Source organism: Oryza brachyantha, chromosome 5 (assembly GCF_000231095.2).
Source record: "Oryza brachyantha chromosome 5, ObraRS2, whole genome shotgun sequence".
NCBI lineage: Eukaryota > Viridiplantae > Streptophyta > Magnoliopsida > Poales > Poaceae > Oryza > Oryza brachyantha.
In genome coordinates, this window is record NC_023167.2 from 16,272,102 (window position 1) to 16,298,204 (window position 26,103).

Below are 26,103 nucleotides of genomic sequence, written 5' to 3' on the forward strand. Positions count from 1 at the left end.
TTTAGTAATAAAATTATTTATTAAAAATGTTTAAAAGATAAAAAAAATCCTTTCTCGGTCGAATCACGTTTTTTTAGAATGGCCGATCAAGTTTGGAGCAGGAAAAACTATTTGGGCCAACCCAGTTTAACTGTCGGTCCTGAACTCCTGTTGGCCCAACTATCTTATTGGGCCAGGTACAGGTACAACCCAACCAAATGTAAATACACCCATAAATGCCTGTCTACTTTTGCCAAGCTGGACACACAACCACTCATGTGAAGAGTTTCGACTTTCAAATTACAAGATTGCAATGCAAATTTCGCTCGGAGAATTCAAACATTCATCCGTTGAACCAGAGTTCTGAGCCCATCTCGACTCCCAGCTCCACGTTGGATTTAGATCTAGCTCTGCTTCGATGCCGTCAAGTTGTCGCCTCAGGAGATCTCCGTTTACACGAAAAAAAATATACCGAGGATTTCGGTTGAAATCTCGTGGGCTGGGGGGGGGGGGCGTGTGAACCAAACCCCGGCCGCGCCGCGACGCGATCGCGAGCAGCGGAGACGGCGGCCCGGCGGGCACGAAAGAATCGAAGCCGCACATCCGCGTCGCGTGAGAGACGGCGGCGGCGGCGCGGTGGACGCACGCGCGTAGTACATAGTAGTAGGCCGCAGCCGCAGAGTTGCACGACACAGGGGCAGCAGGGCAGGGCAGGGCGGCCCACCATCGCGTCGCTGCGTTGCGCTGCGTTCCTTTTCTTTTGCCTCTTGCTCTCCGCCTCCTCCTCCTCCTGCCTGCCTGCCCCCGAGTCGAGTCGCTTCCACCCACCTCACCTCCCCCTCCCTCCCCCTCGTCGTCCTCCTCCTCCTGCTCCTCGCGTCGCGTCGAGGCGAACGAACGAAGGGGGCGCGGCGGCGAGCGGGGGAGGCCGGAATGCCCGCGCAGAAGCGCCCGGCCCCGGAGGCGTCGGCTCAGGTGGGGGGAGACGGGCACGTGGAAGGAGCTGCTGCTGCTGGTGGTGGTGGTGGCGCCGAGGACGCCCCACGCGGCGGGGAGCGCTCCCCGAAGGTGATGAACGGAGGCGGTGGGATGGAGAAGGAGAAGGAGCAGCGGGACGCTGGTGAGTTTCTGCGGACGACGTCCCTGGCGGCGGCGGAGGCGCAGACGCCGACGGGGCGGGCCTTCCCTCGCGATGCGCTCGCGGGGCGCGGCGCATCGTCGTCTCTGTTTCGGTTTGGGCGTCGCTGAGTTGTTTTTGTGTCTGATGGGCTTGGCAGATTCTGATGCGGAGGAGGAGGAAGGCGGCGGCGGTGGAGGGGGCGACGAAGACCGCGACAGCCAGTCTTCGGAGAGCGACGGCGACATGGAGGAGTAAGTAAACCGTGAAACTTCCCTTCTCTCTGTCTCTCCTTCCCCCACCCTCTCCCATCTTCCTGGCCCTGGCTTCCTCCGGCCTCCGTCACGATTCGGCGTCGTCGTCGTGCCGCCTCCCTGCGTGGTAACTCTGGTTCGGCGGGGTGGCGGAGGGGGCCGCCGTCGGGAGGTGCCTGGCCTAGCGAGGGGACGTCGTAGAGGAGGTGCCTGGCCTAGCCGGCGGTTGCTTTGTTCGTATGCGTCGGCTTGAGTGGGATCTTCGTGGTGTAGCGTCTCATGTGCCGGCTCGTGTTCGTTGTGGCGGCGGCGGCGGGTCTCTATGAGTTGTTCTTGTTCGTCGAGCTGCCAGCACTCGCCGTAGCCGCTTCCTTCGGCTTCCATCGCCGCCGAGGCATGAGATCTTGCCGCAGCATGCATGCTTTCGTCATGTCACGCGGCTCCGACGAGGCGCCGTGCTCGTGACGGCAAGTGCAGGGAGCGACATCCAGGGTGGACCGCCGCGTGCCAAAGCTGTTATGCCGGAGCGGACTGCGGCATCTGAACCGGCAGCCCTGCCCGTCGTGGCTTAGCTCTGTATTCGAACAGTTCGCCGTTCTTCTCTCCTGAACCGTGTGTGTCGACGGTCAACTCTTTCGTGTGCTTGGGGCTCGTTGGTGCTGGCCTGACCTCCATGATCGCAACGGCCCTACCATGCTTAGGCGCGTGTGCGAGCTCCACTACCAGTCTGCTGCCCGTGCACGGTGCACCTGTGTTAGTTCAGAGGAAATGCCAAACTTTCTATGGCAATTAGCAAATGGCATCATCAAGCCATGATCTCTATGTGGTGTTATCAGTTGTGTTACATTGGCTTCCTTCCTCTGTACTGGGTATATGCTGCCATGTTTCCAGCAGTTAATTTCAACAGAGTCCGCAGTTTTCTTGGTTACAAACTGTGATGTCGAATTCTTAGTTCCTGGTATCTTCTTCTACTGTTGCTATCCTGACCTCAATGGCTGTAATAAGTCTTACACTGTTCCATTGTTAAGCTTGGTGGCACCAAATTTACTATTCTATCTGTTGTCGTTGAAAATCTTTCCTCTTCTCATCCCACGAAAATCATAAGGAATACTGCATAGTAGAGTACGTCAGAGTCCATTTATTTTTTCTCCCCGTTGTTGGGTGAAAAATGGCCCCTCAATTACGGTACAAATGGTGCATCTTCTACTTAGTAAAAGGACATTGCTGTTAGAGATGCTTGAAAGATCCCGACACACACATTCAGATTCAATCCCAATGGTTATGCAGGCATAGGTCCTTTCGTGTTTCTTGGCGGCCCCAATGCAGGAATAGTTCTTTACTGCCATGTTTTTTTAAGTTAGTCCTGCATAGGTGTTCGCTGTGAATGCAAAAGTGTGCAGTTTCCTTTCAGTCTTGTCAAATATTTACTTGAGAAGTTTTCACTTCAGATTGCTTTTTTGCACTCTGATATAATCTTATTACGAACATCACGAATGGTAGCTATGTTCTTAACATAATCATATAATGTAGATCAGTAACCAATGAGATAATGGAATATTTGATTTTTTCTGCTAATCAAAACTTGAAACTGGTGTCTGAATATTGCTTTCTCATACAGGTTTATATTAGTGAAATTAATGGATATACGGAAGGAAGTGCAGTGCCCTATATGCTTAGGTAAGGATGTGCTTTGGTCTACTTACTTTCAGAACAGAATACATTTACTTTGTCCTATACATTTTTCCTTGTTACAGCTTTACTACCAGCAAAGTCAATAGTCCTGATGTATGCATATAATCACCATCCTCTAATAAATAAGGAGATATCTAGAGAACATCTGCCTGTTTTTTTACTTTGAAAAAGTTACTTTCCAAAGCTTGTATTTTCACATGTTACAAAATTTTGTATAAGTACAGCTGGCTGCATTGTTGGGCTGAAAAATAATTTGTGAATAAAACTTTTATATATGTGTTCGTAGTGATCTAAAAGCAAAGGTTGAAAAAAAAAGATGAAACCCCCCCAAAACAACTCCAAATTTAAGGTTAAAAATTTAAATTTTGGTTTATAAGCAGAAACGAAAAAATGATGGTTAGGTTGACCCAGATTCTCATGGTGCAACTCTATGTAGCATCCCTGTGCGAACTGTGCATACCTGGTCATCTGCTTGTCTTATGGCCCTATTTTGCAGGCATTATCCGGAAGACAAGGACAGTTATGGAGTGTTTGCACCGGTTTTGTAGGGACTGCATAGATAAATCCATGAGGCTAGGGTATGGCCCCTGATACTATTATTGTGTAAATTGCTGTCCATATCATTTTAACATGTTGAGATCAAACATGATTGGGGTTTCAAAATCCAAAGAAATACTCCCTATGATAAATCTAATAAATGCAATGTTTTTGCAGAAATAATGAATGCCCAGCATGCCGCACCCATTGTGCAAGTAGGCGTTCTTTGAGGGATGATCCTAATTATGATGCTTTAATTTTGGCTCTGTATCCAGATATTGATAAGTATGAGGAAGAGGTGATGGATAATTTCTCCAATTATAGCACTTAGTATTTTTTTGTTTATTTAGCTTTTGTGTTAGTTTTGGTGCCAAGGATTATAATTTGCTTGATACTACAGGAACTTGCTTTCAGCGAAGAGGAGAGGACTCGCAACAAAAAGGTGGGTTTATCTAGATGGAACCATAGATGCATTTGATGTATTGAGGGAAATCATTTCCCCTGCCTATTTAGAAGTATCTTTATATTATTATTGACAGTTGGTTTCATTTCTCCTGGAAGATTCAAGCATCCATCGCTGAAACATTTCGAAGACAAACAGAAGCACTTGTGAAGAAGCGTTCCATTGCAAAAGCAACAAGTTCAACGATTTCCAGAAGGACCAGGGGTAATACACGGTCAAAAAGGAGGGGGCGAACTAGTTCTCCTGATATTGTCGCAACTGACAATGATGATGAGGATAGAGATGAAAATGGTAATGAGGGCAGCAAAGAATCGTCTTCTGTTGATGACCGTTCCCCAGATGTAAGGCAGAAAAGAGCTCGGAGGTGGCCTGTGCCACGATCATCCCCTGCTAAGACCATTGGGGGTATTGATAGTAGTTTTGAAGACAACGATGATTTAGGAAGTGGCAGAGATATCTTGACCACTTCTCCACTGCGGGGAGAGATGCTTGCTTGGGGAAAAAATGGCACCCGCAGTCAAACTCGACATGGCAATTCTGGTGGCTCCAGTGGAAGGATGGCAAAAGGTGGGCGGGTTACCAAGTTGGTGGACTACCTACGCAATACCGATGAATTTGATAATAAGGTAAAAACAGTACGTAACATGCGATACTATTCAAATTTCAACCTTCTACCTCCTTTTGGTTATATGGGAGATGCCTGGGGCCACCACCGTCTGTCTTATATTTTCTTCTTTGGAAGATACAGAGTAATGCAAAGGCGAATGTGTTGTGTATTTGATGGTTTATTTTCTAGATTCTTTGCATGCCAGATGATTCCTTGTGTTGTGTCTCACAAAATGTTTTTTATAGTGCCATGCAGGCAATATACGTCACTACATGCATGGACCTGATAAACTGTACATGGAGTCCATGCCACAATACATTAGAGTTGCTGAATTTTGTGTTTATGTTTTGCAGTTCAACTTGTATCTTGTTCTACTTCCACTTAATGGACAGAGCATGCCTAAATTGGAAAAGCCTTATCTCAGTTGCCAACCGACCTTCTCAGTTCGCCATCTTTGCCAGGTAATCACTCACTTGGTATATACTTGTTGCTTTATAAGCAACTTTAGCTTACCTGGTTCAATATGAAATAAACAATGATTCTGCCGCTGCATCTCTTCAGTTTATTGCTCTCCAATTATCTCGCCATGCTAAAGAAGTGGAGATATTCGTTAGGAAGAACCCCATAAATGGATGCTTTGCAGCCACGGACACTAGTACAGATGAGATAAAACTGGATCATGATACCTTAGAAAGATTGGAGGAAGAGAAATCTCTTTCAGAGCTGTACCCTTCACTTGCCTCTGGCCATGGGGATCTGGTATTTATCAATTCTGAAATTACTATCTAGCTGTTTGCTTTTTCGATATTGCTTGTTTCTAATCATATATTGCATTGATTTTTGTTACCTCCAGGAATTATTGTACTCTCTGAAGACAGAAGCATAGATCACGATTTGTGACACATGTTCATATCAATTTGCACAACTCACCGGGAAGGCGGGAATACGATGGCATGCAGGGATCATCCGATGAAAGCCTGTACAAAGTATCAAGTATAGAAAAAAGTATCAGCAAACTTAGCTTTTCCTTGGTTGTGGCTTGTTAAATTGCTCTTGATCTTGAGACATGTACATGGTTCATTCGTTTAAATTGAAATGCATGAGTGAAATTAAGTAGCGATCGTACAAAAATGAAATGAAGTAGTGATCTTGCTGACCCTGACCACCGTTTGACAGAATTCGCGTCCGGTTCCTCGCTCTTTTGCCAGCTTTTGATGAGTCTTTGACAATGCAGAGTTATTAGTACTGCTTGACTCTTCCACGGATCGCGGGTTGCAGGAAGAAGAATCGTGAAGTGATGGAGTCCTTGTTGACCGGTGCAGATCTGACATGCCATGTTACCGAGTGAAACGAAGCGGGCGCTGCCAGTGCGAGGACGCGCGAGTTCAGTCAAACTGGCGGGTGAGTACTTGAGTAAGCTAGCGAGGCCCAGTTGGGTGACTCACCGTAGTCAGGACGGGGACTACCTGGACCAGTTGGCCTAGCTGGGGCTGAGGAAGATGCTTCTCGAGGCCCAGTGGAAGAAGAGAGCATCAAAATGTCGTAAAGAAGAGACCCATGGAAATCCTCCCCCCCCCCCCCAAAAAAAAAGTTGTACTGGTAGCAGAGGGAGGAGGACCTTACCAAGATCAATTGTGAGGAGGGATCTTTCCAGGGTATACGAAACCACCGGAGACCTCCAAACCGATAGGCGGCGGAGTTGCGGTTATCACGCGGTTACCGAAAAAACTGCGCTAAATTTGAATTTGAAAATTTTGAATTCAAAAATTGGCAAAAATCACGGTTTGTCGGTTAAAACCGTGCTGGTTGCCTGGTTTTGCGTAGAAACCGCATGGATTCAGGAGAAAACCATGAAGAGCAAAAGGGTAGAAAATTCAAGATAATCAGAAAAAATAGTGTAAAATTAAAAAAAAGTAACATGTAATTATAACAGTTAGAACATTTGAAAAAAATGTGGCATTACCTCTATTTAATTAAGGACATTGTAATAATGATATATTTAACAATTGATAAGTGGCAATTAATATAGAAGACAAGTGGTATTTAAATTATATGAGTGCAACATAATATAAGTAATAAGTAGCACAAATGTTATACCGTCTATTTTTCGTACATGCATCTCCCTAGAAAGTAAATATATACATACACATAATTCAAATAGTAACTATTACATAACAAGTAACAACTACGATTTTTATTTTTTTATATTATATAATCTTAACCCTACGATAATTTAAATAGTAACTATTACCTAACCCTAATAAGTGACAACTACATGCGATTAATATAGAACAGAAATGGCATTTTTTGTTTTTGGCCAATTTTTGTTTTCACTTTATTCTTGCATTTAAATTTATTCTTTTCATCTATTTCTTTCATCAAACATCACTACAAAACAATCTCTATCACATATATTTTTTGTTTTAAATTTTCTTAATTTTTTTTAATTCGGCCTAAATTCATATGCTCCTATCGCAGCTTACTGTACCATGTCCTCATGGAGCATGCGATCACCACGGTTTTGTCAACCCTGGATCTTTATGTTAGAACCACTGTTGTCTCAAAATATAAGTATCTCTAAGGTGATTGGTAGGGATTAAGATTAAGAAGAAATAGTGCGATATCATTTATTAAATAAAGAATGATTGACAATGTGGGATTATGTAAGGATAAAATAGAACATATATAAAATAAGAAATAATTGATGAGATAAATAATATTATGAATAGTATTATAAATCCTTCTATTTTGGTATAGGATTTAAATCTCAGTTTATACTTATATTTTGAAACCAATTAAGTAATTGCCAGGAGGGATCAAACATAATAGGGTTATTTTTGAGTGTTTAGAAGAAAAAGCTAAACAACCTATTTATAAATGGAAAATAATTTATAAATAAATTATATATATATATATATTTATAGCAATCTAAAAGTAAAACTTAAAAAATAAACTTTAGTAAAAAAAATCTCAACATCAACTCTAAATTTAAATTTAGACCCGAAACTATTGACCTCAAAAAGCATTGGTTATTCACTCTCATCGCCAATGTGTTCCACTCATACAGTGATTGACAACCTGTCAACCATAATAGCGTACTGCTCCCCATCTCAAAATATAAGATGCTAATATAAAACTTTGATTATCTATTAAACTATAATCTTTGTGACACAAAATTCATATTTAAAAATATTTACTTATGTTATACATTTATTGTCAAAGTATTTATCTTAATAAAACAAAATACCCATATTTTTTATACTGTATTTACTAGATTGCATTGCCTGAATATTAAGCAAGACTCGCTAAAAAAAGAATGGGCATAGGTTGACCCATGGGTAATTTAAAATCAGCTCTAATTCAATAAAATAAACTAAGTTTTACCATAAAATAAAATTCAATTCATTTAGATAAACTAAAGTCAATCTAAAATATGATGGATCGACGACCAACTATAGACCAAATATACAATATTCCAAGAAGGACCTGGGAGAGGAGGGGATTTTTTTTATTTTTAAAACCTTTTTAATAAATAATTTATTACTAAATCTTACCATATGAACTTTTTGGCCATGCCACCAACATTGACGTTATCACCACCAACATTGACGTAAAAAGATAACGCTACACGCAGAGTATTTAGCGTGGCAGACTTATCACACCATGCCAGTATGCCACGCCAAATACTCTACATGACTGTGTTATCTTACCACGCCACTAATATTGACGTGGCCAAATGGTTCGTAGAGTAAAAATATTTTCCCTCAAGATTTACTAATAAAATCATTTATTAGAAATGTTTAAAAAATAAAAAAAAACGAGAGGAGGGGACCCCCAACCGGACCACCGCCCGTCCACACCATTGTCCACAACTCAAAAGAGACGGAAGCGAGCCGGTGCCGAAAGCCACACGCTCGGACGGTTGCAGATCAAAAACTAGAGCCCCGCGCTCCGCGCCAAGCCGTCCATTCCGGTGCGTAATTGTTGTGCGTGTGTGCGCCGCCGAGATGCTGCCGCGGGCGCTCCCCGGCGGCGCCGCCCCGCTCCGCCGCCTCTGCCGCCGCCTCCTCCTCTCCTCGCCCCGAACCCCGTCGCCTTCCTCCTCTCCATACAGCGTCAGCAGCAGAGCCTCGCCTCTCCTCCTCCTCCTCTCGGCCCACCCCTCGCCGTTCCGCGCCGGCGACTACGCCCCCCCGGCCTCGAGCGGCGCCTGGCGAGGCGTGAGCTCGTGCGGCAGCGCCAGCGCGGTCGACGTCGAGGACGAGCCGGCCTCCTCCTCCAGCTCCGACCTCTCCTCGCCGTACCTCTCTGTCCGCATTCGCTGCCGCAAGGAGGACGCTGTCAGTACCCTCCCCTCCGCGCGCGGCCGGCCATTTCTTCTCGGCCGGTGCGACGCTTTCACCTGTTTCTTCTTCTTCTCTCTCTCAAAGTCGACTAGTCTTATGAATGTTTTTTCGCCGTGTTTTCCATGTGGCGTCGCGAGTTCAGGAAGTGCTCTCTGAGTCCCTCTTGTGCTTTGGTGCTACCTCCGTCACCGTGGATGACATTGCCGCTGCTGGAAGTCTCGATGAAGTGAGCCTCCTTCTTGTGAATTTTCAAATTTGGTATTCAATCAGATGCTTGGCTGTAATACATGTGGTTAATTCGAGCTGAGAGTTAAATTCCAGGTCTCACTTTGGCCTAGTTGTCTGCAGATGATGTCGATTTCTGTAGTGTAACAATGATGTCGATTTCTGCAGATCACAATCACCTCTATTTATGCTCATGGGGAAGATGTGTGCTTGAGCGTATCGAATGCTGCGAGCTCAGCTGGATTGGATTACACTCCGGTGTATGAAAGCTCCGTAGGAAAGCAGTGTGACTGGGTGGCAGTTGTGCAGGTTACGAGTTAGGATACAGCTTTCAGCTCCATGTTGTCATGATCTTGGGCTCTTGGAAGATGCTTGGAAGGACTTGCTAATTTCTAATTATGTCTGCAGGAAACTTACGATTCTACTAAAGTCATTGATGGTCTTTGGGTTATTCCTAAATGGAGAACTCCCCCAGTATGTGTACATGCATCATGCTGTTTCCTTTTGATTAAGTACAGATGAATCTTGTGGAAATTGCTTGAGTTCATTCATCATAACAGATAACCTAGTTGAACTGAGAAATAACCATTTTGATAGTGTCCAACATTTTCCGTTCACAGGATCCACAGGCCATCAATATAATCATCAATCCAGGCCTGGCTTTTGGGACTGGGGAGCATCCCACAACTAAACTGTGTCTTCTTCTTCTACGGGAAACAGTTAGAGGGGGTGAACATTTCTTGGATTATGGAACAGGCACCGGAGTTTTGGCAATTGCAGCTCTGAAGGTATCATGTACTCATGTCCTGTTGTTATTCCTTTTTACTACTGACAGTTATCATGAATAGCAGTCTTACCCTATTTCATGCACTCATTACTATGCAGATGGGCGCTGCACTGTGCACTGGGATAGACATAGACCCTCAGGCTGTAACATCTTCTTGTGAAAACATGATGCTGAATGGTATAGATTCCAACAAAATGCTTGTTTACTTGGTACCAAATAATGCTCAGCCTGCATGCTTCCCAAGTAATATTGACAAATCAGAAGAGAGCAAACCCCCCAGTGACCTTGAGTTGAAGTCGTCAAAAGGATCGTATGACATCGTTGCAGCAAATATACTGCTGAATCCCTTGCTGGAGTTAGTTGAGGACATTGTTAGTTATGCAAAACCTGGCGGAATAGTTGCTGTCTCAGGGATATTAAGTGAACAGGTAAAGGAAAGGATTTTATTATGTAATATGTCATACGGAGTTATGCTTCTCAAATCTGGTGCTCCTCTCAGTATTCTCACCTGTCTCATTTCATTCAGGTGCTGAAAGTTGAAGAAGCTTACTCCAGGTACTTGAAGAACATCTCAGTATCAGAAATTGATGGATGGGCCTGCCTTCGGGGAAACAGGAGAGCAGAGGGGTGAAATTATTTGACTATACACATTCTTCTGACATTTAAGAGACTTTCCTCTTAAACAGACCAAGATTTTGCATAACTTCTTGACATAATTTGGTAACATTACTTGAATATTCATGTGCTGTTTTTGATTACAAACTACTTGAATAATATTATATCTGCATTGACCCTGGCCCGATGCATGAGCAGCATGAGTATCCTAAATTACAGTTGCAAATTTAGATTCAGCATTTTTACCCTGTGAAACCCTACTGTTGAGACTGGGCCTTTGTATTTTTGAAGCAATATTGTTAAGATCCATTTCAGCGCTCTGCAGTAATTGATCGTGTGTATATAATTTATTTATTGTGCGTCACTTTCTGGTTCGGACATATTAGAGCTGTTCGAAGTTTTGAACATATATATATGCTGGGGCTGGTTAAGGATGACTTAATAATATTTTACTAACAGGGTGATTTTCACCTTTGGGAGAGCACTGAAATAAGTGTGACAGAACATATGTTTTATGTCTCCATTGTTAACTATGATAGCAAAGGAATTCAACGAAGAGCAAAATCCTCGCAGTAGGATATCAACATCCCAGCTTGTTGTTAACTGTGACTAAATGATTTTTAGCAACAGATGTCAGAAAATACGGGTGGCTACTTTGAGATTAACGATGTAAATGCTCAAAAACTCCTTTTTAACAATTTAGTTGGGTCGTTAACCAAAATGCAGAAAAAAATCTTCTCAATTAGGACAAACTGTCTAGCTTGTAAATTTAACTCCATTCCTGGCGATGGCTTCAACTTTCTGAAATTAAGCTCAATATCCTCTGTCAATGATTTTTTATTATTTTTTGGACATTTTTATATATATTTTTTTATTTTTAAAACTAAACCCTCCAAGTGATTATTTTCAGATCCAACATTTCGTCCATGTCACCCTGCCTGACATGACCAAATAACAATGACATGCCACAAGGAGTTGGTTTGACATTATTCTTCTACTACGCCTGGCGTGGGTAAATATCACTGTCACGCCATTCCTGACGTGACGTGACAATGTTGTTTGATCACGCTAGACGGGGTGTTGTGAGTTGTGACCAACATGTTTAGATCTAGAAATAAATTTTAAAAGGTTTAGTTTAAAATTAAAAATGTTCAAAAAATAAAATAAAAAACTCAGTCAACACCCTTATATGGGGGAATACAATTTACATGTAAGAACAACAAATTGCATAGTTCCAGCCAACAGTTTGACAATCATCCAATGCTTGGGTAATATGAATCACTTGGTTTTCAGCATTTACTCAATGCAGTTACCACTGGAACTCTATATCTACATGTGCTTTGCAGAAACATTCCCATCTAAATTTTGCTGGGAATCTTGTCTCTAATGAATGCCTCTATATCTTTTCTAGATTTCAAACCTTCTTGTTTATCAGCAAGAAACTTTGAGAACTCCAAAACTTTTCCCGCTCTGCCATTTTCTGGGGAGGTACTGAAAAAGGGGGATGATGTTGGTGCCAGTGCCCATATGGATGAGAGCACTTCATTGGGTTTGTCCAACTGCTCCAAAATTTTAAAATATCCATTTGCTGTTAAAAAGACAAGATGGTTGAGAAAATTAATTCTATATACTAAAAGGAATTTGATTGATTCAATGCTAAATAAAAAAAAGATAATTTGAACAAAACAAGGTAGAACCTGAGTACTTGAAGACCATTTCCAAAGATTTGCAGGGGATGCTGAAATTCAGATTAGGTATTGTGCTCCCACCACCATGCTTGGCATTGCTGGACAAGTGAGAACAAAAGAAAGAAGCGACTAAGGATGAGCTTATACTCCATTCTTATTCTGGCCACTAGGATCTAGAACCAAGAACATAATGGAAGTGGTCACTGCCCATGTCGAGGATCTAAACTATGATTAATGTAACTTGTCAAATAGCACATGTTTCACCACAAAATTTGGTCAAGTAGCACGTCATTTTCATAGTTGTCTATCACTGAAAACTTGTCTATCATTTTTTTCATAACAGCACAAAAATGCAATCATACGATCTTTACCTTGTTATTAGCCCAACCATTCGACCAAGTGAATTAAGAAGAACACCGCCACTTGCCCCTGGGTGAACTGCTGCTGTTGTCTGCAGCATTACCGGTATGTCCATACTGTTGATGTCCACAGCGCTAGGCAGTTGAGAATATTGAGTTGATGGGATTTTGACAATCTTTGATACTACTCCAGAGGTTAGGGAGGAGCATAGTCCTACAGTCAAATACTTGAATATCAATTTCATAATAAATAAATGATATGAAATGCACTAAGGTGCATCAGCACATGTGATAAAATGAGCATTGCTTCCAATGCTATCTTGAAAAACTATGACTGTTAGGCTTGTTACCTGATTGAGGTCCAAGAAGGCCATGCCCAACTACATATACAGATGAGCCTGCTGTTGGACAAATAAATTCTGGTCTAATTGCACATAATTCAATTGGAATTTTTTCCATTTGAAGCAAGGCAACATCAAGTGGCCCTTTGGAGATAAACACTACTCTAGCATTGCACCATGTTTGTCTCTCTCCATGATCCAAACGAATCGATATTGCCCTGTCTCTTTTGAATCCTAAATTAAACAATGAAACATCGTGTTTTACAGCATCTCCATTCGAAACTTTGCAATGCCGTGGCTGCAACAGGTTGTTTTCTCCTTCACAAGTGTGTTCTTCACTAAAGGAGGTGATTTTGTTTTGTAAGCCTAACGACGAGGTTCTTCCAAATCTCCAAGGTTCCAAAAGATGTGCATTTGTCAATATTAAGCCATTTTTATTGAGGATAATCCCTGAAGCCCAAGATGTCTCACCAACAGTGACAAGAACAACTGAGGATATAGCTTCTGGGAGTGAAGGTGAGATGTCATACTGATTTAGACTGCTTGCTGAATTAGAGACAAACCTCTTGTATAGATCCGCACTACATGAGTCCTTATATTTACAATCTGAACTTCTGTCATCGACTGATTCACTTGGGGATCGACCAATTTTTTCCAATTTGTTGCTGCTCCATGCATTGCATATTGCATCCCAAGTAATTACAAGCTGTCATGCAGATATCTAAGTTTCTATATCTGTTCTATTTGCAAAAGTATCTCAATAACACTAGTAAACTCACCTGAACTTCTACGATGCTGCCTTTCTGTCTTAATGGTTTCATCAGCATCCCCACAAGGCAAGAGTTTTTGTCAAACACCGGAGCACCTTCCATACCTTGGTTAATTTGAAAGATTGTTTACAGCCAATGCTTTAATGTACCACATAAGATAGTAGGCACAGAGAGATATACTGAAATTCTATACCAGGAAGACAGTGGACATCAGCCATCAGCAATGAGCACCTGGAAGCTCCTGGAGGGAGGCAATTTGCAACAACACCAACTGATATACTGCTTAAAGAACATAGGTGTTTATTATGGATTAATTTGCCAGTACCTCCTTATTGCTAATAAATGTGGTATTATACATTAAATAATAATGTGTCATGTTTTCCCAACACCATAAGGTACAACACCCAATTGTTAACTAATAAGAGAAACTAGCTTTTGCAGGTCACATGACATGCCTGGAAAAAAAGTGCTAGGTCACGCCTGCTTTCACTTTTTGCTATTGGCAACAGTGCAGGCTAAGTGAATTAATAATAAGTAACTAAAAAGCAACACTTCAGTACTATCCCCAGATAGGCAATGGCTTCAAAAGTTTGAAATGTTTCAAGTCTATAAATTTACAGTGATCAACATTAAGAAATCTCAAACACTTCCTCTTTAATTAAACACCTGTAAACGTTGCAAACATGCTAGTTACATATGCTTGCTCTATAGTTAAGGTGGCATGCTGATTTTCAACAAAAAGCCTAATGAAAATTACCTATTGAAGAAATGGACAGGCGATAATATGCCAAATGGAGATCCCATTATCAGCAAAGAGTCTCCTCGACGTTGCATTGGTGAAACATTGACACATCTTGTATTCTGATAATTGACCAAGATTACTAAGTACAACCCAAACAGCAGTATAAGTTGCACCTCCGAGGGTGCTAAAGATCCATGAATTGAAATATGCCAAACTGAGCCTCACATTTGATTTTAAGTTTGAAACTCCTAGTACAGCAATTCTTGTGGCAGCCCTAGCCAACATTGGTGGCTCTGTTGACTCAGTATATGCACGGTTCCTGTTAGACTCAAGGGAATATCTGGCATCATTGTCAACCTGATAAAGACTCGTAACAGTTAAGTTTCTCTAATATAAAAATATAAAATTAGGGCAGCAACTTGACTTGACGAACAAACAGACCTGCTTCCGGTTAACATCAGCCAATGACCAGCAAACATCCCATGATGAACTTCGAGTCAATGAACCTTCGTGTTGCAGTAAGGATATAACAGAATCAGCAGATGCTGAGACATCAACCTAAAAAACAAAAGGGCCTGACTATCAATCATTTACATACATAGCAGTTACAATACTTTCTGTCTTACAGGTTGATGAAGACATGAAACACAATTGTTCTGATAAGCACAATTATATATCACCTGTAACACTTATTATTATCAAATAAACAAAATCCTGTTTATTGCTCTTAATTTATTCCTAATGAGCAGTCTAAACCAGCCAACGATCTCATATTTTTTTTCATAGAGGGCAGTGCTATTTTCAGTCATGTATACTCCCATAAAAGAGCCTAATGGTGGAGGTGAGTGGTGAGTCTGCCTTCTCCACCAACTCACTGTCATGTGGGTTCATGTTGGCAATGAATGTGTTTGAAATTTGAATTCTCCCATCATTGTGTCGATCCTTCCTATGTATGTACTCCCAGTTGTCATTCTTTGATGGAGAAATACTTGGGTCTATGGAGGGAACAATGGTCACAACCCACGATGCAGTCAAAGTGATTTTCCTTAACAGTAAACACAAATATATTCTTTTTTCAAGCATCAGACTCGGTAAAGTTATTTTTTTCACCTCAATATTTGCATATTATGCATGTTATTCAAATAGTCACAATATTTTTTTTAAAAAATGACAATAAAGATTATTTTATGACATATTAGTACACAAACATGCAAGCTTAAATTTCATCTATTCAAGCTATTTTTTTAATAAATCTACTGTGAACAGTACTCAGAGCTTGGAGTTTTTTTTTCTTAATTTGTAGATAAATTTGGAATTCAGATTTTGATGGATGACTAGATGACTATTGTATCAATGTTAACATTTTTTTAGATATTATTATACTAACTATTTAATTGGTATTTGTCCTTGAGGGTTAGATAAACAAGGAGAGTTCCCTTGAGGGGAAAAAACGTTCCTACCAGATTCATGTAGTGCATATTTAGTTAAGAAAAATACAATGATGTAACCATATAACTTTTTCCAAAGGAACCTTCAACATCATCTATTTTTTCTTTTAATTCCATAACAAAGTATGAGCAGTCTCTTAGTATTACCTCCATTCCACATTATAAGATTTTTTGTTCTCCATAGATTCATATGGATACTAATAAATCTAGACACATATATAAAACATATACATTGATTCATGGATAATTCTAGGTAGGGCCAAAACAACCTACAATATGAAACAGAGGGAATAACCCATAACTCCTAAAACACTACATTCCTTTCAATGGCACTAAATGCAAGATCGTAGCATCTAGAGTTTTAAACTGTGAAATCTACTGGGTTGCCATCATTCTTTCTGAAACTCAAAGAACATCTTCCGAACCCATGAGCTCCAGAACAAATAATCTACCCTACTGCGGTGTAAAGGCCTGGTGGACTTACGCACTTATTACTAATAGTCCAACACTAGAATCTTGATGACAAGTGAAACTAAAATCCATGCTAATAAGAGCACATACTTTCAGCCTAAAAAAGCACTTACTATGGCAAGTAATCGAGCTGAAAGCCACCTTGGAGCTCCAGATTTCCTGTCTCCGATGCTCCTTGCTTCCTCCTCATGCTGCATATGGCACCATAAGTTCAGTAAGTCTTCCTGATTCTAGAATTTTGATGTGCAAGTCTTCGGTTCATAACCTGAAGTCAACAATGCATATTTGATCCTTCGAATATGATTCTATGTATCCTTAGTTCAACAGTAGAACATTGATATTGAGTCTTAATGCTCCATCAGATATGCATCAGCTTACTATTCTCACCTCAACGAGTACATCAATATGAGCCTCTGGTACTAACCTTGGTTGAAATTCCTGCAGAGCAACTAAAAAAGCTTAGTACTAGAAGCACCTCGAATCGCATGAACGGCTGGCGCTAAAAACCAACCTGGCTGGTGCTATTCCGCTGCTCCGCGACCAAGAACGGCTCGACGAGCGACGCGGAGGTCAGCGCGACGCCCCCGGCGTGGCCGTGAGCCGAGCAGATGCGATCGAGAAGCGGCGGCGGCGGCTCCGCCAGGGAGCCCGGCGGCAGGAGGAGCGCCGAGGCGGAGAGCGTGGTGGACCCCGACCTGGAGGAGGAGGAGACCAAGGAAGCACGCGATTCATCAATCCCGATTCAAAATTTTCGCGAGCAAGCTGACGAATTGGGGGGTTGGGGGGGGGGGGGGGTCGCAGCCGACGCACTGGTGGAGGTGGAAGGCGTGCCGCCGCATCTTGACTGACTTGGGATCCTGGGATCGGAGAGAAGACGAGCGTGGCGTTCAGCGAGATAACTCGGGAGCAGCTTGCACGGATAGATGATGACGAGGCAGTAGTGGTGGGTGGTGGTGGGTGATGCGGGGAACTCACCGGACCGACGATTCGCGCCATGGCCGAGAAGTCGCGCGCGGCTGCGGCGACCTCGTGCGGCGCCATGGCTCGGCGCGCCGGGTTTGGCGCCTTGGAGGGGGATGGCGGTATGGCGCTGGCAAGACGGCTACTCGGCGAGACGGCGAGTGGCAGCAGCAGGAAGACGACTTCTTTTCGAGTTTCGCGTGTGCGTTCGTTCCTCTGGGAACAGGTCCGTGCTGTGGGGGAACTGTTGGTTGGTGTTGCGGAGATTGTTGCGCAGCTTTCCGTTTAAGGCTCGGTAGGCCGTTCTAAGGGAAATAATTATTTTTTTATCACTAACATATTTGTTACTGGATCTATATATATCATTGACACATGAGAACCCACATGTAATAGACAGCGGATGGTAAATATGTTAGGTGTCATTTCTAAGAGTGGCAAAAAGTTAAATGCCCCGTTTTAAGGAAGTGTCTCGGTGACATACTCAAATTGCATCGCAACTAGAGTGGACGGTGTCCGTTGCACGCTCTACCAACCTATGTGTAATTAGGTTAACAAAACAACATTTCTTTTAGGTTATAAAGATTTGAGTAAAATACAAGACCGGTTTTTAATCTAAGCGGACGTAAAATACCAACCCACATGTGTAATTTTTAAGTTTACAAAATTAAATGACATCATGTCTAAAGTTTAGTGACCTATAAATATAATTTAAAAGTTTACATATATATAAATGATATCCACTTCTAAGTTTAAAGATCTAGATATACAATTTTTAAGTTTATGAACGTAAATAGTTAAGTACCGACCATGTGTTTTACTCTAAAATCTTTATGTATTAATCTTTCCGTGAGAATTTGTCAACTGATAATTGGTTACATTCTGTAACATATTTCAAAAAAAACTTTAGGTTCTCATGTTTCAGATCGTGGTTCTATTTTGTTCTTCGTATAGAATACTCCAAGATATCGAGGGCATAAATATAAGAACACAAAACCAGAAAATATACCACGTAGGACCTATAACAAAATAAAAATATACGTGATGGCCTTTATGTAAATCACAAAATCAGTAGGCGGCCGTGCGGGCGACGCGTCGGCACGCCGGCCTGGCCACGCCAGCGCAGATTGCCATGCGAGCTTAAATTCCCGCAGCTTTAAAGTATAGTATAATATAGGGTTAATTGCATCGGTGCCACTGCAATTATGTCCGATTAGAAAAATATCATTATAACTTTATGAATCGCATATATATCATTATAATTTGTCCAAAATCAGCTGGATGCCATTGTCTACGTTACAATTGGCTTTGTACTCGGTTCGTGACTATCAGATTTTTTGTATCGCTGAAAATACCCTCAGTATTGACCATATGGCTAACTGAGCTACTCGGGTGTGCTAGGCCACTACAAAAAAATCCCCTCCCCATTGAAGAGCTCGGAGGGTGCGGCAGCGGAGGAGCAAGCCACGCGGCGTGGTGGCGCTGGGTTCCACGACGACGTGCGGTCCAACGGCAGCGGCAGCGGCGGCGGTCGGACAACCTCCGGTGTTGTGGGTTAACTGAGTTATGAGGGAGAAATGTGAGGCGCAATCAGTGAAGAGTTCTTAGATCCGATGCGCGACAGATGAACCTTGACAAATGAAAGCAATGACGATTGTACAATGAAGAAGAATAGATCAAGAACACTTGTTGATTATATATATGAACTGCATGTATACATGTTGGCTATGGAGGTGTACGCATGCGTGTCTAATTTTACACGATCTTGTCACCATACAGCACCATGAAGGCTATGTCGGCCTCGTCCCTGGACCGTCCACGCCGCGGCCGCGTGAACGACAGCACCAGCGACGCAATGAACCGCGTAGACAAGGACAGCCGGCATGGGAGGCTGACTTTGCATGCTCGATCCATGGCTTGAACTTGCAGCCGCTTGCATGCTCGCATCTGCCATCTTCGCCGGTCATCGCACTTCCCGTCACTGCCATACCTTCACCCCTCACCGTCGGTCGCCGCCGTACTTTCGCTCGTCACTGCTGGCTGCCGCCGTAGCTTCGCCCCTCACCACCGGCTAGGGTTCTTTGGATTGGGGATTTCGGCCGGCTAGGGTTCTTGAATTGGGGATTTTTGGTTGCTCCGTTCAGTTATATTCAATTACCATCCTTTAATACTGTTTCAGGTGAGGGCTACTATGTCCATACGAATATACGGTATGCCAAAACCGAGTACAAACTTGATTCCAATGTAGACAGTGGCATCCAGCTAATTTTAGGCAAATTATAATGGCATATATACGATTCATGAAGTTGCAATGATATTTTTCTAATCGGGCATAATTGCAGTGGCATGGATGCAATTAACCCTATAATATAATATCTCCGTCCTAATATAGGTAATGAGTATATCTGTGTATTTCCTAGTCTAATATTTGATTACTTATTTTATTTAAAAAGTTATAAAATATATAAATAACAATCACACATAAAATACTATTCATATTTTATCATCTAATCATTATAAAACTTTTTTAAAATAAGATGAATGGTCAAATGTTAAACATAAACGGTGGGACGGAGTCAGTACTTTTTAACTAATATAACTAAACACTTTAATTTGTGGCCAACAAAATTAATGTCACACTTGTTATAATAGCACAAACTTATTACACTTTTATGAGTTAATAATACGTGGGCCTCTTGTAATGGTGAAATAATCTTATTACATGTGTGGTATGAACTAAACAGAGAGTTATCTCAGTCAAACATGTCTAATTTGAGTTGTGGCATAGTAAGCTATATTATGGCTGTGAACAAATTTAAAGAAAAGTTTGGCATGAGTATCTTATAGCAAGAGCCATACAACATACTAACTTGATTAAACATGCATGCGAAACTTATGACAAAATGAGTCAAGCTCTAACTAATAACCAAATAAATGAATACCCGTGGCTGATATGGTATTTCAAAAGGTATTTTATGTGATTAAAACCTGGCTTATCGAATTTCTCATTCAAAAATTAAATTCGAGCGTTCATTCCATACCAGCGTTAACCATTGTTTAGCAGTTTTCTTTTTGGGTAATTGGTGCTTTTTTTCCAGGAACATGTATATTTAAATGGTGGACATGACTTGAGCACACAATTTTATTAAATTTTTGTGCAAAATTGACTTGCTAGCCTATAAATCAAATTACTTTTTTGCTTTTGTCTTAGAAATATTTTTCTCAGTCTAATATTATATAACTTTCTAGACTTAACTGGATTCATATGTGTTATAAATCTCAACACACATATGAAACATATACATTAATATATGGATGTCTAGTTAAATTTAGAAATAATATGAAAAGAAGGATGTCTAGTTAAATTTAGAAAATTTTATAATATGTTATAATATGAAAAAGAAGGTAGTACATTACAACACATAGGCTCTTTGTTAATATGATGACACTGATCTGATGAGGATTAATATCCTCTGTTAATATGACAGAGCCATTGCCGTCACGTCAGTGATACTGTACTGAACTAAAAGAAAATCCGAAAGCATTTCCCCCTCCACTCAAAAAAATCACCCTGCCTCGCCCGCACGAAACAGCAGCGTCTCAGCACCACCAGACGAGGGCCGCGGCCGCGACGGCGGCGGCGGCGCCGGAAGTCCTCCACGCGCCACGGCCGTGGGGGCCCACCGCGGCGCTGCCCCTGTGCGACTGCGACCCCGAGCCGGCCCTGGAGCCGACGCCGGCGGCGCCCGCCGCGCCGGTGATCGGACGGCCGGCACCACCCCTCCCGCCGCCGCTCCTCCCGCCCCCTCCTTTTCCGCCTCCTCCTCCCCTCCCTCCGCGGCACACGGCGCCTTCGAACTGCGCGGCCACGCAGAGCGCTGCCAGCAGCAGCGCGCAGATGGCCCTCCCGCATCTCCCCATCGCGGTCTCTAGTCCCCTCGACCTTCGCCGTACTGGAGGAAGGAGTTGGCGTGCGGCGAGCCGACGAGGAAGGCCGGCGGCGGTTTTGCCGCTTTGGGCGGAGCAATGGTGGGGGCCCCGGCCAATCGGGGTGGTTGCGTTGCGGCTAGCTCTGTGTGGCCTGTTCGTTCGTCCGAGGACGCGCGCTAGATAAAAATGGTGGAGCAAGGTTGGCCAGACGTGTGGCCATGGCCGTGTGGGTCGGCACGGTGACACGTACGGATTGGCCTTTGGCTGGCTGGACTCTGCTGCTTCCGTGCTGCCTTTCGATGATTTTGCAAAGCGCGTGCACATGTGGGCGACGACTACACATCAGCGTGCGTTGGCCACCATCTTTTTGTGAGGGCCAGGCATGGTCGCACGGCTTGAAATTTTCTATGGCGTGCGTGATATGTCCTGTCCTTTTTGCGAAGAGGGATCCAACGGATGCAATGTCAATGGCTGCGTTCGAAGTAGTATGGTGCAAAAGCTGATTAGCAGCACGGAAAATAATAAACGTAATTAGCACATAATTAATTAAGTATTACTTATTAAAAATTTAATAAATGGAGTTATTTGATGTTTTAGAATAATTTCTATATAGAAATTTTTTTTACGAAATACATCATTTAGTAGTTTGAAAAACATGCTAATAGAAAACGAGAAGTAGTTTATCTCAACATGCTCATTCGAAACGCAACCTATGAGGACATAAGGCCTCCTCCAATAGATATCTATAAGCTATCTATAAGATGTACTATACAATTTTTAATAGAAGAAAGATAAAAGCTATCTTTTAATCAAGAGATAGTCTCTTGCATATATTTTAATGTCAAGTAAGGATGAATGACGGGATCATTTGTATTATGAGCTATTTGCTAAGAGCTAGACCATTGGAGAAGTTGTCTTTTAGAATGCTAAGAGATAGTATGCTATCTCTATTGTTGGAGGTGGCCTAAGGTCCTGCTCGGAATAACATTCTCTGCGGGCAGGCAGAGCCGTAGACTATCACACGGCTCCATATTCTCTATAATTATAATAACAATATACAGATATTGACATGTGAATCATAAAAAAAGACGACTCATATGGTAGTGGTTTTGGTGAAAGGATATATAACCTAGTGTTACAGTGGCCTAGATATAAAAAATAAAAAAATGGTTGCATCTATCCAATTAAATATAGAGATCGGGTAAAAATAACCATCTCTAAAAAATAATAAAAAATATGTTAGTGGTTCTAATCTCTACTATTATAAAGTTCCAGGTGATTCCATTCATCACCTTAATCTTTTGATCCCCTCGGTTTTCTTTTGTCACTATTTTCTGCGCTCGTGTGGGGTGTGTGTTATCTCCGTCTCATGATCTGACAATGAACATGTCCAACTAAGACATCGCGATCCACGTTTGATTGCTTCCTGACATGCGTCTGATCTGTAGTATGCTGTAGCTTGATTTTCCCTCCACGTCTCTTTTCCATCCACCCGTCCATCCTGCGAATATTGTCCCACCAACTGATTTCGGGTTCAGCTCCATCCGTGCATCTCAAGAACGGCTCGGTGGCAACGACCTGCTCACGAATCGAGACCATAAAGAACATGGACGCCTAGCTAGCTGGTGTCATTCTCCGTGCGGTTGTCATCAATAACAAGGCGACTTAGGGCATTCACAGTACAAAGCATGGTCTTGAGATCCTCGGCATGGTAACTCAACGCAAGCAACCTAGTTAAAATTTGTTTTTTCCTATTGTGCATGTGCCTCTGTGAGTGGCTTTAGTTTTTTATTTTAGCCCATAATAATATCTATTTTAATCCATATATATTCTTTAATATATCTAGAGGTTCAATATTATGCAACCAACACCCCGTGACCTATAAAACTAATATAAAAACCCATCTAACCCTCTCTACCCCTACCGACTTCCTCCTCTCCCTCTCCCTCACCCTCCCATCAAGCTCGAGCGGCGGCAAACGAGGCCAGGCGGTAGTGGCGGAGGATCGAGCAGTCGACGACGGATCGAGGAGTTCGGGGTGGCGCGAATCCGACCCGGTGGTGCCCGCTGGAGCTCGGGCGATGGCGACCAACGTCGAGGCTGGCGGTGCGTGGGACGGCGGGAGTCGAGGCCTGCGACACGGGTCGAGGCCATGACCGGCAGCGGTGCTTGGATCTACGCGACAGCGGCCAACGTCGAGGTCGTGGCAGCCGACGGCGTGCTGGGTGGCAGGGGTCGAGGTGACGACCGGCGGCGGTGCTCAGGTCTGCGCGACTCGACGCTACAACCTCCGACGGATGAGGTGCGAGGTGAGGCAACACTTTCCTCCCGTGCATGGCTTGGTCGTAGTTTCTGACGAGGCACTTGTGTCCTATCCAGGATGCGAGAAGCTTGCCGAAAGCATCGGCTCTCACCCCTTTCTCTATATCCTCTAGGAAAAACTACTAAATGTGCGTCAAGGAAAAACTACTCCTAAAGTTTTGATTTATTTCTCTTTGGTATCTCTTCGTATTACTCAGTATATCATGTTGCGTACAATTCAATCGTTGGACCATCCGCCACCAAAGCTAGATCTAATTACATGGCTTGTAGCATTGGTTCATGGAAATACCGCATGCACCACAACAGAAGTTAATTTTCCTTGTAAAGATCCTAAATTCCTTGCGCCGTCTTCTTTAGGTTATAAAAGATCATCTTACTTTTATAGCTATTTAATAATAAAACAATGAAATTAATTACCACAAAGTTTATAATCTATTGTAGAGAAATAAGAAGTTCATAATCTACTGTAGAGAAATAAGATGATAAAAAATCTATGGAAAAAAACTGAGAACTAAATACACAGCCATAGAACTCTCGTCGAGAAAGATAGGGGCGCCGTTGGATGTACTCGCAAAAGACGGTCCTACGCAAAGCCAGTTCCAAATCGATATAACATTTTGATGTGACCAAAGTATATGCCACTTTCAATTTCCACGTACGGATTACGTACGTGTCGGCGGTGTCGCAACGCTGCACAGCACAGGTAGTCCACGGCCACGGGCTAGGTGGTGTTTAGATCGAGAAAATTTTTAGAAGAAGTGTCACGTTAAATATTTGACCGGATGTCGGAAGGGTTTTTAGACACGAATGAAAAAATGAATTTCATGGCTAGCTTAGAAACTGCGAGACAAATCTTTTGAGTCTAATTAATCCGTCATTAGCACATGTTGGTTACTGTAGCACTTATGGCTAATCATGGACTAATTAGACTCAAAAGATTCGTCTCAAGATTTCTTACATAATTGTGCAATTAGTTTTTAGTTCATCTATATTTAATGTTTTATTTAGGTGTCCAAAAATTCGATGTGATATTTTTGGAAAAAAATTTTGATAACTAAACAAGGCCTTAATATAATACTATACCACAAACAATAAGCTGACGCGGTAAACGATATGACCTACCGAACCACGTAGGGCGATATTTGGACACTTATTATAAATATTAAATATAGATTAATTATAAAACTAATTATAGAAATGAGAGCTAATTCCCGTGACAAAATTTTTAAGTCTAGTTAATCCATAATCAGTGCATGTTAATGTAGCATTACATAGGTTAATCATAGATTAATTAGGCTCAATAGATTCGTCTCGTGAATTAGTCGAAGATTATAAATAGTTTTTACTAATAGTCTATATTTATAAATAAATGTCCAATCATTCGATGAGACAAGTAAATAAATTTTAGCCCCTATCCCAAACACTCCGTAATTAAAGCTGCCCCGTGCCCCCGTGTGCATGTCAAACCAAACTACGGTTATTGACACATATCACACCTCAATTACTGATCCTACACGCATGAGTCATGCACGGAAGCTAGGCCTACACGAGCCAGGCGGCGGCGAGGACCGAGGCTGCAGCGAGTCCCACGTTCCAAACGCCGCCGCGGCCGGAGCTCGTGCCGCTGCGGGCGCCGCCGGTACCCACGCCGCCACCGCCGCGGATATAGGGAGAACCGCCGCCGCCACCACGTGAACCAGAACCGGAACCGCCCCCGCCGCCGCCACGTGAACCGCCACTGCCGCCGCCGCCACCGCCGCCTCGACCGCCGCCGCCACCACCGCCGAACGACGGCCGCATCTCCTCGTTGAGGTGCTCCTGGACGACGTGGAGTGGTCTCCGTCCAGCGACATGCTCGGGCACGTCGACGACGCCGACACCGCCGGTGGTGCGAGCAACCCCGCGGCGTACACGGTAGACGCCCGCGGCCCTGTCTCCTTCATGACGAAGAACAGCATCAGCCGCCGGGACTCTCGCCGCGCGCGCGCCGTTGAAGAAGGCCTCCGCGAGGCCGAGGAGGAGCATCATCACCTGCAGGAGCACGCAGACGCGCTGCGTCGGGAGAGCCATACGAGGACCGGGAGGCGGGCCACTGAGCTGTGCCCGTGTTGCTTGCTTGGGTACGTACTTGTAGTCGCGCGCCGAATGGTTCACACTGAGTTTTCCCAAGGCTGCATTCTTTGGGTGGTGTTTAGATAGAGAAAATTTTTAGGAGAAGTATCACATCAAATGTTTAATCGGATGTCGGAAGAGGTTTTTGGATATGGATGAAAAAACGAATTTCACGGTTGGCCTAGAAACCACGATACGAATCTTTTGAGCCTAATTAATCCGTCATTAGCACATGTTGGTTACTGTAGTACTTATGACTAATCATGGACTAATTAATCTCAAGATTGCTTTCATAACTGTGCAATTAGTTTTTTGATTCATTTATGTTAATGCTTTATTTA

General features: G+C 43.0%; 3 protein-coding genes across 3 annotated transcripts; 2 read left to right on the plus strand and 1 right to left on the minus strand.

The window, feature by feature from the left end:
- The first annotated feature begins 697 nt into the window (after positions 1 to 697).
- On the plus strand, positions 698 to 5,819 carry LOC102712087 (putative E3 ubiquitin-protein ligase RING1a). Its single transcript, XM_040524723.1, has 10 exons — positions 698 to 1,099; positions 1,257 to 1,350; positions 2,969 to 3,027; positions 3,539 to 3,620; positions 3,757 to 3,877; positions 3,980 to 4,021; positions 4,141 to 4,668; positions 5,003 to 5,110; positions 5,211 to 5,408; positions 5,503 to 5,819. The coding sequence occupies exons 1-10, from the start codon at positions 913 to 915 to the stop codon at positions 5,533 to 5,535; spliced, it is 1,452 nt and encodes a 483-aa protein (XP_040380657.1). The 5' UTR covers positions 698 to 912; the 3' UTR covers positions 5,536 to 5,819.
- Positions 5,820 to 8,585: 2,766 nt separating this feature from the next.
- Positions 8,586 to 10,939, plus strand: LOC107304200 (ribosomal protein L11 methyltransferase). Its single transcript, XM_015837165.2, has 7 exons — positions 8,586 to 8,989; positions 9,138 to 9,221; positions 9,389 to 9,529; positions 9,629 to 9,694; positions 9,841 to 10,008; positions 10,106 to 10,435; positions 10,534 to 10,939. The coding sequence occupies exons 1-7, from the start codon at positions 8,657 to 8,659 to the stop codon at positions 10,636 to 10,638; spliced, it is 1,227 nt and encodes a 408-aa protein (XP_015692651.2). The 5' UTR covers positions 8,586 to 8,656; the 3' UTR covers positions 10,639 to 10,939.
- An 834-nt stretch (positions 10,940 to 11,773) lies between these two features.
- Positions 11,774 to 17,557, minus strand: LOC102712364 (glyoxysomal processing protease, glyoxysomal). The gene is made up of 14 exons (XM_015837846.2): positions 17,417 to 17,557; positions 17,252 to 17,298; positions 16,953 to 17,136; positions 16,829 to 16,879; positions 16,555 to 16,632; positions 14,964 to 15,080; positions 14,748 to 14,879; positions 14,538 to 14,641; positions 13,974 to 14,059; positions 13,790 to 13,884; positions 13,020 to 13,716; positions 12,682 to 12,883; positions 12,320 to 12,408; positions 11,774 to 12,210 (listed from the first exon to the last, which is right to left on the minus strand). The coding sequence occupies exons 1-14, from the start codon at positions 17,480 to 17,482 to the stop codon at positions 11,981 to 11,983; spliced, it is 2,178 nt and encodes a 725-aa protein (XP_015693332.2). The 5' UTR covers positions 17,483 to 17,557; the 3' UTR covers positions 11,774 to 11,980.
- Between the last annotated feature and the right edge of the window lie 8,546 nt (positions 17,558 to 26,103).